Source organism: Fragaria vesca, linkage group LG7 (assembly GCF_000184155.1).
Source record: "Fragaria vesca subsp. vesca linkage group LG7, FraVesHawaii_1.0, whole genome shotgun sequence".
Lineage (NCBI taxonomy): Eukaryota > Viridiplantae > Streptophyta > Magnoliopsida > Rosales > Rosaceae > Fragaria > Fragaria vesca.
This window is the reverse complement of record NC_020497.1, coordinates 9458722-9469736: the sequence shown is the minus strand read 5'-3', so window position 1 is coordinate 9469736 and position 11015 is coordinate 9458722. Positions and strand designations below refer to the sequence as shown.

Genomic DNA, 11015 nt, shown 5'->3' with positions numbered 1-11015 from the left:
TGTGTATATATATATATATATATTTCTGGACAGAAGATAATAAGCCTTTATTAGTAGAAGCATCAGAAATTAGAGCACCACTGTCACATCAGATATACAGACAACTTAAGGACTAAGTAGATCAACTTACTCGAAAAGAAACTTCACATAGTTGATCACATAGCTTGTCAAAGGATGGACAGTGCCATCTGATACAGCAGTTTTTGTAGCATCCCTTTCAACAGCTTCTTCAAAATCACCAAATGTCTTTTTTGCAGTCTGAGCAAGCCGTTTGGTCAGACTTGACGCCAATTCTCTAATTTCAGCACAAGCTTTGCCTACAAATATTGTTTCGATCTGTAGATGAATTCATGCATCAACTTAAATTTTGAACTTGTTGCACCAGGATATCTAAGGTAGGTATTCAAATTCAAGATAGCTCTTACTCCAAGTAGATACAACCGGATGGAAAGTGTAACTATAAAGTTTGTTTGCATAGGTATGACTCCCTGAGTCTAAATTTTTGGAAATGATTGAGTACACAACTTTCTTGCAATTACATAAATGAATAACTACAATACATGGTATAGACATGTTTAAGATATAGACGTCCTAATAGTATAAGTTTACCTTTTGACAGCCATAGAATTCCTTCTAACTTTCGAGGTTAATTCAATTTTGATGCATCACATTATAAGTATGTTATAAGAAACATATACATACACCATATAAATATATAGAAAAAGAAAGTACTTCTGTTTTTATCCAAATAACAAGTTCTGAAGGATAATTTTATTCGCATCTATGTATAGACCTAGTAGAGAAGAACAACAAAATTAGAATAACCTAAAAGTATCTTCTAAAGAAGACACCTAACATAAAAGGAAACGCACCACAGCAACCAAGAATAAAACCTTAAACTTCTGTGATATACTTAAATCTCTTATGTTCGACAAGCAATTCAATGTTCTAAAAAAAACTAGGCACTAGTCGGGCGGACAGCCGGCGCCTAGTGCCCAAAGGATTAATCGGGCCCCTAGGCGGTTTTTTATTTCAATATTTTTAATTATTTTTATCACACAAAAGTAATAAATAATTGATTATTATGTCTTATTATTAATTACTTTAATTAAAAGAGGATAAGATTTAAAAGAAAAAAAATGATGACAACAATAACTAAACGTGGAGCAAAGGGTATTTGAGGGGTTCCACTTTAACCTAAACACGTATACATATTATCCATATCCTTCTGCCGTTCATTCATGGTATTCTTTTTCTCTACTCGGCTCTATTCTCTTCTTCTCCATGAAACCCAGATCTGAAAGCAGAAACCCATATTGATTTACCATCAATCTTTCTCTCTCTCTTCTTCTCTTTATTCTCTTCTTCTCTACTTGATTCAAACAGAAACCCAGACTCCAAAATGAATGATTTGAAAAAACATTACCCAGGTTTTCTTTCCTCGATCTGCTGCGCATCCATAATTCACTTCTTCTCCTCTCTCTCTATTCTCTTCTTCTATTGAGGTTAGAATTGAGTTTGATTCGATTCGTTTCTGTTTTAAGATATAAGCTTGAACGGCGAAAAAAAATAAAAAATTCAGACCATCTAGTCGGCAGACCGCCCAGACCCGCCCATACCGCCCAGGCGGCCGACTTTCTCCCGGACGCCTAGCTCGACCGATTAGGGGAGAATTGGAACGGATGGGTGACGCCTAGCGCCTAGGCGGCCCTGGGTGCCGTTTTATAGAACATTGTCGACAAGAAATTATAAAAGTTCTAGTGTGCATGTGCTTTGAGAAAATAAGGACTTCTTACAAGTTGGTTGAAAGACATCAGACAGAAATGCAGGTTCCTTTAAAAAAAAAAAGAAAAAAAAAGGTATATGTGCCTTTATCCTACATTTCTAAACCAAAAGTATCCTTTAAAAAAACCTTCAGACTACTAAAACGAAACTATATGCAGGACAGGCTTGATTGTGCAATCTTCACAGTTTCATATTTTCATATAAAAAGAAAGTGCATGCATGCTTAATAACTTAAAAATCATTCAAACCTCTGAGTGAAGCTCTCGCATTATCTCGTACATGTCTAAAAGCACAAACAACTTTTCAGGAGATCTCTTGCTATTTGCAATTGCTTCTCCAAAACTAAGTAGAACTAAGACACTACTTCTGGTAACTTCCGCAAAACATTGGTCACCAAGAGAATCAAAGCCTTCAAACATTTCATCACAAACTTTCCGTTCTCCAGCAAACAGTAATTTTACCTGTTGAAGCATGATTAGACACTGATGCAAACATATAACAAACAAGAACTTAAGCAAATGCCACAAATCTCTTACAGCTATCCGCATGTAATGAATCCAGTTTCCAATCTTTGCTTCCAAAATCTCCCACTGCATTTTCTGAACGTCATCCTTGCTCAGTTTTTCAACCCCCAATTTGTGGAGGCTTTCTTCCAAGACTGAAGAGCGGGTATCCCTGAAAAAAATATACGGTGATAATCTATAATATATAAATGGTAAAAAGATGTGGCACGCACATATTACACGCATAGAGTAAAGACAGCATATCATGTTGCTACTGCAGTAAGTAGGAAAAAAAAAAAATCGAAGTATTAGATACGACGTGACCAGCTAGCTCTGATTTCATTGATGTGATTAGGGTGCCCAAAGAGGATAGCAGGAAAAACCAAATAAATGTGACCAAATTTACATTTCTTTACAGTTTGAAATTCTATTTGCAAACAGTATTGAGTGTCATGTATGGGATGTCTTCCACATGTCAACTTCTAAAAGTCCAGATATGAATATGTTCCTTCTCCAGTAAAGACATCAATGCCATAAAAAAAAGGTGCAGACATTATGACTTGACACCCTCACCTAATATATATACTAGGACGCTTCATGATCAAAAGAATTCATCTTAAAGTTATATCAGAAACCATTTAGCCATACAATTACAATCTTTATAACTCAGCTCAATTACACAGGTTGTATCTGTCTGTCAGGTTTTACATATTGGATGACTGTTTGACGATACAGTATCCAACATGGCTGAAATTTTGCATGGTAATAATTGCAGAAAGATAAAGAAGATGAACAAGTCAGATTACTTAATTCTACAGTGTAGTAGTCTAAAATGACGAAGTCCTTTTTTCTCAAAAAAATTAAAATAAAAATAAATAAATGATGAAGTCCTTACTGCATAAGATATATATAGAAGAAGACATATATCATTACTTGCAAAAGAACTCATACTTATCCCCGTAATAACCATATTCAGTTATCTAGAAAAATAAAATGGGCAGGACTTTCATAAGTTTGGAGTCGTTCTAGGTGACACTGGACATGTGTCATGTCAAACACTCCAGGAGCCTAGGCAAGCACGGTGCAAAGATAGGTTGCTACACTATGCCATCAAAGAAGTACAAGATAGCTTTGTATCCAGATGCCCTTTGTGTATTTCCCATCAAACTCTGCAAAGTAACTGGTTAACACACATCTAAATAAACGATCAACATTGATAACTACAGGACCTTTAATTTACCTGTAAATCAATAGCAACTTCTGTTGATGACCAGCTTGAAACATTTGCTGGGCTAAATCATGTAACAGCGGAAGAACCCTTGGTGGTATCAGCGCAGGAGGTGTGTATACAGCATTATCTAAGTTGCTATTATGGTGCTCGTGATGGTTATTTGAAGAAGGATTCTTGGCATTAGAATCACCAGGAGATCCTGAGGATGGCCTCAGTGAGTTTGGGAGACAATCAAAGAGGCGTTCAGGCTCCACAGGTTTGCTGAAAATACGAAAAAAAAAACAAACAAACAAACAAACCATAAACAAAGAGATGAAAATCGAAAACAAAAATCACAAGTATGAGAAGGGCACACGATACCTATAAGACTTGAGCAGCTGCTTGAACTCGTCTTCCAGCTTTGAAATAGCTTTAGAAAGCAGAGTATTGGCATGAGTGAGAACCCCATCACTGCTCTTGAAACCTTTGTTGCTACTAAAGAAGCGTATATTTCTCCGCAGCTGATCGATTGCTTCTAGATAACTTTCCAAGTCCTCATGCGGCCCCCTAACTATTTTCGCCTCTGCCTATAAGAATTTCTATAAGAATTTCTATAAGAATTTCTATATCAAAACAGAAGCAGCCTTATGACCTGACCTGACGACAAAGATCGAACTGCGCCAGTATGACCTCAGCAGCCTTCAGAGTCCGATCGATATTCTCGTGAGCTTTCCTGATAGAGTGTGTTCGAATCTGATACAGATCCGCAGCAGCACAAGTAAGCAACAACTCCAAGTCGTCGTAGGATAGTCAAACTGAAGGTGATCGAGCGCTGACCTGAGTAGGACGCATGGCGGTCTCCAGGGCAGAGAGCCGGTGGTCAAAGGAGCCGAGAACCGAGACGACGTCGTCTGTGATGCTTTGGCTCTTTTGCAGCGACTTCCTCATCATCGCTGCTCTCACGCTCAGAGAATCGCCGCCCATCTTCTTCTGCTTCTTCCTCAAAAATTCACGGCGCTTTGTTGCCAAGAAGAGGGTTGGGTGGATGGGCCCAGTGACACCCAAAATGTCTGAATAAACAGTCATATTAAACAAACAAAATCCCTTGAATACAATTTCATGAATTACAATTTTATAAATTTAAATTTTCATTAATTAATCTAGAATTACATTATATATTTTTTTAAAAATTTAACGTATGGTGTGACTGCCCTCAAGTCTTAATTAATGAAAAATTCTCTATGTTAAATTTTGATGGCTAAGTTCTTACATCTAGCGGTTTAGTTTTCCAAATTCAAGTGTTTCTCTAGATTTGGCTGCGTTTAATACACTTTATGTCATTGACATTCTTCTTGTTGAGAGCTTCTCTTTACGTGCAGCTCTTTGCATGGTTTCACTTCTTTACAAGTAGAAAGACATTCTAAAATACTTATTGATAGTATTAATGGTGGATTAAAACTGTTTTTCGCGATATTCAACAGTCCGCAACTGATTTTGGAATCATCTCCTTCTCTCATGCTTCGCATGAGGCCTAACCTTTTAGCATACTCTCTAGCTAAAGGAGGTCATAGACAACCTGCGAGAGTTTGGTTTCAGGCTCTCCCTTTGTCTTATGGCCAAGCTTTTCACTGACTGTCTTGATTAAGGTTCTAGACAGTTTGTTTTTTAGTTGGTTTTCCTTTTCTTTCAGTAGAAAAAATTCCCTACTTTACCATAGCGGGAGGAGTCACGCTACTTTATGGCTTTGCTCTAATTTTTTGTAAAGATTTATAGACACCCACACAAAATGAAAAAGGAGAAAGTCTCTGCTAGTCAAAGAATACACACACTTTGGATCCGGCTTCTCTAAAGTGAGCAAATTGTGAAATTAGTAAAGTTCATAAAATTTAGACTCTTTATCTAATCTAAGGGTTATAAACATGGCACATCTCTCTTTGATAAATTTAGTCTAAACCATGGTTAGTTTGGGTTAAGAATTTTTTTTTCTTTTTTTCCTTGAATGTCTTAACAAATGCAGTTAACACGAATAAAAATCAAAATAAAAACTGTTACGACTCTTGAAGCATATCTCTCTATCGACAGACATGCTTTCTGAAGATGACGAGCGACTGAAGATCACCATTGTTAGTGTCTTGGTGAGTACGGTGATAAGGTGTACAATACTTGTTTTGTTTTTGGTACTTATCGAAAGTTGAAAGCTAAACATGGGAAGGTAAGGCTCTAAGATTATTGACATGATGTGATGATTTAGTATACGTCGTATGCCTAAGTCAGCAGAATACACCAAGGAATGTTAGAGTTGTAGTTTTTGAGCTTGTAATCTTTACCGCCTTCTAACTGGGACCTTATCTAAGATTGAATTAATCCTCTCAATTGTTTCACCATCTAGATCTACATGTTTTATTATATGGTGCTTCAAGATTGGTTTCAGCACAGTGAGGAGGATCACTAAAAATCTGGAATTTTTAATTTTTATTTTTATTTTTGTCAACGACATTTAATCTTTAAAAAAGAAGAAGAGATTCTTAACCCAAATTAATCATGGTTTAAACTAAATTGATCCAAGAGTGATATGTTATGTTTATAACCCTTAGATTAAATAAATAATATAGATTTTATAAACTTTACTAACTTAACCCTTTGATAGGAGCACAAAGTGCTACGATGTTAACGTATTTCCTACCTTATTTAGTTATGTTATTCTCTTAACTTTGTCATTTTAAACATGTTTTGTGATTGTAAAGGTAAAAGAGCGGAAAAGTGAAAAAGGAAGCTAAAACCGGCGGATTAAGAAGGATAAGTCGTCTAGGAAATTTTCCTGTTTTGATAAGGAGAAACTTTTCTATTTCATTTTGGGAAACTTTCCTATTTTGATTGGGGAAACTTACTAACTTTGAATCTTTCCTATTTTGACTTTCCTGAATTATTTTGGAAACTTTCTTTCCTCTTGAGACAGGGATTCCACATGAAGCAAGGAAACCAAATCCTACATGGATTAGGCCGAAATTCTGTCACATAAAAGGAGGAGAATGGCACCATCTTTTTAGGGTTTCCAGCCGAATTTATATGGAGATAATGCAGCAAACATCAAGGAAATTAAGGGAAATTCTTACCTTTTATTTCTCCATATAAATTCCTAATATTCCTAGAGTTTATGTCTGATTTATATTCCTTTTCTAGGGACATTAAATGGCACAAATATGGGAAGAATTATCAGCAGCAAATCGGCAATTAACAAGGAGAGATTCAAGCTGATTTCAATTTGGAAAACAAGCAATGTATTCAGCCACAATTCCAGCCGAATTCAAACTCTTAATGGGCAAGATATTCTAGAGAATTCTAAGGAATATTCTCTGAAAATATTGTGCTATTATTTGTGGCCCTTGGATCGGATTTTAATCAATGGTGTGGAGTAAAACCCTATGTCGTCATGACCACTATATAAAGGAGCAGAGAGGAACGTTTTCAGTATCACTTCTTACGCTCTGAAAATTCAGAAAACGTTCTCTTAGTTTCTCTCATTGCCGTGAGTCCCTAGAAGAAGGAGGAGAGAAGCCCTTGCTGCCTCGGACGTTCCAGGGAGTACTGAAGCCCTAGCACAGCCTTGCACGACCTCAAGTTCTTGATCGGCCAATCAGTCCATTGAAAAGTGTAAATCTATGTCTAGTACTTTCTGGCCATCTTCTTCTGCTTTTAGTTTTCGTTTAAGAACCATGTGTTTTATTTTTCGAATTGGATGGAATCTTTGTTGAGAACTAATTGATTTTCAGATAATAATAGTTATGATTTCATTGTTCTAATGATGTTATGCGATTGAGTCAGTTGCCTTAGAAATTCGTTGAAAGCATGTTTGTGTTTGATATACCTATGTTAGAATGCATGCTAACTAATGCTATGATCTGTGCTAAGCCTCGTAGGTAAGTATAGATCACCAGTAGTGGAGGCCATATCCTGTATGGTTGGGAACATGTTTTGCATGTGAATGGTTAAGCGTCGTACGTAAACTCTTTGCATGTTAGGGTTCGTTCTTTTACTTAATGATTTGCATGTTTGTAGACAGATACTTACAGTATTGATAGCAGCAGCATGTAAAATGTTCTAAGTTCAGACGTTCTAGCTTGGATGACTATTTAGAAGAACCGATTAAATGCATGACCTCGTAGGCTTGTATTTAGAACCCTTCTGTGTTTCTCTTTGGTGATAACTCAATTGTGTGATTAAAGTTCATTGGATTATGATTATGTTTTCTGGAATCTGGTTTCGAAAGTGTGGAAGTCGATCATTTGTAAATAGTAGTTTAGTTCTTTTCCTTACTGTTTTCGTAGGAATTAAGTAAACAAACCTTGAAAACCCCCCTTTTTATCTATTGTACCGTGTATATATTTGTAACTGAATACTTGTGATTACTTTCTGTTACTAATTCTTTAATGTAACCATGACTGCAGGAGCGCCCTTTAGGTCCCCGGATTGATCGAACCCTATTTGCCAATACTACATTCTGATAACAAAAGGGTTTTTAAATTACGCGCCCGGTTTCGAGCACGTCACCCTTTGCTCACTTTAAAAGAGCTGGATCTGCATTTCAATATCAAGCTACATAAGCCTCGTTTATTTCATGGAAAGTAAGCATCAGGAAAAGAAAGTTGTTCTTTTTTAGTGTTTGAGAAAGCATAAGGAAAAGAAACACTTTCTTGATTGATGAGAAAATATAAGGGAAAGTGGTTCCTTCTAAAATTCTAAGGAATCACTTTATTTTCTTCTATTTTATTTATTTATTTATTTTGGTTACAGAAGGTGCCTTAAAAGGCACAAACAAAAGAAAAACAAAGACTATTCTTTTCATGTATTTATTACTCACAATATAATTTTTTATTATATTAAATCTCAACTCTTTAACAACTTTTTAATTGACTTTCCTAATGTTACTAAACATCAAAATAAAAAATTCTTGTAAAATTTTATTCCCCATCTTTTTTCTTTCGAGGAAGAAACCACTTTTCCTCTCGCAAACTAAACGAGGTCATAATGTTGCTGCTCTCTCCCGTTTGAGTTTAGAGAGAGAGATCTTTCTTTCTTGATTTGAAATGTGAACCCATGTGATGAAACATAGCTTTAGTCGGCAGAAGTCATAATACTCGAGTGAAAGATGGCCCACAGGTAAGGAGTAAGGAGTCAATTATGACCGTTAGTCGCAGTGTTACGCTGTTTTTGCATCACATCACAACACTCAAAACGCATAGGGGACGTGGCGCAAATCTATAGCTTGAAACCTGATCTTATACTGCTCCGCGCCGTAGAGAATAATATTAGTCTGACAACGTATTGGAATTTTAAAACACCCACTCGGCTTTGTAGCCGTTGGAGCTGGCCAGAATCATCTATGTTCTAGTGTTTGTGTTTCACAGTTGGCTGGCTTCGGATTTGGATTGTGGGTTTTGGGAGAGAAACAAAATGAAGGGAGTGAAAGGCAAACTTGTGAAGAGGTTGAAATCAATCCCAAAAGTTCTTCAGGTGAAGCCACAAGCATCATCAGATGGGTATGTGGAGAACATGTCTGTTGTCAAATTCTACAATCGAACAGAGCAGGACTACTGTGTGAGCATTGACAAAGAAAACATCCCAGTTGCTTCCGTGGAGTCTACTTTGAAACAGAGTAAAGCTACTTCCCCAGATTCAGAATCAGAAGCATTAGTGTTACCTTTATCGGAGATTGACATCTCGTCTTTCCGGCGACCCGACTTAGATTCCGGTACCCTCTTCGACCCGGGGCTACTGGCCGCCTTTCGGCAAGCGGTGATTGAGTATATGAGATTGAGTGAAGACCCTCTCTTGGGCTTCCAAGAGAAACGTCCACCTGGGAGCATCGACTCAGTAATTCTCTACACCACAAGCCTTCGAGGGATACGCAAAACGTTCGACGATTGCAACAGCATCCGCTTTCTGTTAGAGAGCTTTCGGGTTGCGTATTTCGAGCGTGATGTGTCAATGCACATGGAGTTCAGACAAGAGCTTTGCAGCATTTTGGGTTGCAACTCGGTTCCTCCTAAGCTTTTCATAAAGGGGAGATACATTGGGGGAGCAGAGGAGGTTCTGGCGCTTCATGAGCAAGGAAAGCTGCGGCCGCTTCTTGCAGGAGTGCCGTTGGATCTATCACAAGGATCATGTCAAGGTTGCGCCGGAGTTCGGTTTGTGGTTTGTTTCAAGTGCAATGGAAGTCACAAGCTCATTGCTGACAAGGGAGAGTCTAATGTGTGCCCGCAGTGCAATGAGAATGGGTTGATTATATGCCCCTATTGTTGCTGAACTTGAAACCAGGTTCTTACTGTAATTGTTGTTGTATTAGTTTCTTCTCTGTGTATCTTCACCATTTGATTCTTTTGATTACAAGTTTTTGGTTATATTTGTATGTTAATATACTATATATTCTTTCAATTATTTTTACGAAATTCTTGGGCTCGTCCCAGATTCGCAATGTAAAATTTGAAATAAATAAATTGATCATTCTTTCTGTTTCAGCAAATGAAATATGAAATAACAGAATATGTTTTAGGGAATATGGAGATTGCTCATATATAGTAAAAGCATCTCCAATAGTTCCATCAAATATGAACTCTGAATCTTAAAGTTAGGCGAAAGTTACAAAATAATGATCTGTATCCCATTCCTAAATTTAGTTATTCACTAGCTGATCTTAAACCCGAGGAGGGAGAAAGTGTCTTGAAAACTCGGCTTTGTGTTTTATTGGTTGGATTGTTGGCTGACATAACCTACTAGAGATCTACAATCCTAACAAAAATAGATTTAAAGCATAACTGATCCCAGTTGCTGTTACAGAAATATGCATAACAATGTAAATTGGTTTACATGTGATGGGTGTGGAAGTCAATGAGTTGTTGAATGTGGAGACGTTAGTGTGAGGAAGATATTATGTCCACCTGTTGAAGAGGAGGACTTTTTTTATTTTTGGTTTGCTCAACATATTATAGAATCGTTTGCAAGTTTGTTTTTGGATCTGTAGGCAAGTATTCATATTTTCCATACTGATCAGTTGATGAAATAGCTGTTTGCTCTTATTAATAGTATAAAGTATAAACAGATAACTGCTCTCCTGTCATGCGTAACTAATCAATAAAAATTAAAAAATGTTCCTAGAAAGCATATTGATGGATGAATACAGAGACTTCTAGACAATATAACAATGTGATAGAGAGAATGAGCGAATTGAGAGACAGATTTAGGGCTTAGGTGGTGGAAGTTGAAAGTTTTGTTGGTTTTTGAGAGTACGTATGTTAGAAACACAGTTTTAATTTGTTCAAAGACATTGCCAGTTGTTTGTAGGTTCAAAGAAGCCTAAATCCAGATATATTATAAGAGCATCCTCTGCATATTGAGGATAGGTTCTTCATGTTGGTACTTTGTTTCTCTAAGAAAATAATAGTATTCTAAACATCTGTTGGGAGCGCTTAATTTTTTTTTTTTTTTGGTCGNTAGTAGTTTCTTCAGAGAGAGAGAGAGAG

At 36.8% G+C, this 11015-nt stretch overlaps 2 protein-coding genes across 2 annotated transcripts in view; one reads left to right on the top strand and one right to left on the bottom strand.

Annotated features, from left to right (window-relative positions):
- The window catches only part of LOC101292740 (exocyst complex component 7-like), a 9447-nt gene extending 4899 nt beyond the window's left edge, over positions 1–4548 (bottom strand). Inside the window, exons 1-7 of the mRNA XM_004307023.1 lie at positions 4336–4548; positions 4156–4251; positions 3880–4085; positions 3529–3780; positions 2322–2460; positions 2034–2246; positions 131–336 (exon numbers count right to left, since the gene is read on the bottom strand). Coding sequence (XP_004307071.1) covers positions 131–336; positions 2034–2246; positions 2322–2460; positions 3529–3780; positions 3880–4085; positions 4156–4251; positions 4336–4482 — 1259 coding nt within the window. The 5' untranslated portion in view covers positions 4483–4548. The remainder of the gene's footprint in view (positions 1–130; positions 337–2033; positions 2247–2321; positions 2461–3528; positions 3781–3879; positions 4086–4155; positions 4252–4335) is intronic.
- A 4096-nt stretch (positions 4549–8644) lies between these two features.
- On the top strand, positions 8645–9801 carry LOC101313655 (uncharacterized protein At5g39865-like). Its single transcript, XM_004308516.1, has 2 exons — positions 8645–8655; positions 8904–9801. The coding sequence occupies exons 1-2, from the start codon at positions 8645–8647 to the stop codon at positions 9799–9801; spliced, it is 909 nt and encodes a 302-aa protein (XP_004308564.1).
- The last annotated feature ends 1214 nt before the right edge of the window (positions 9802–11015 follow it).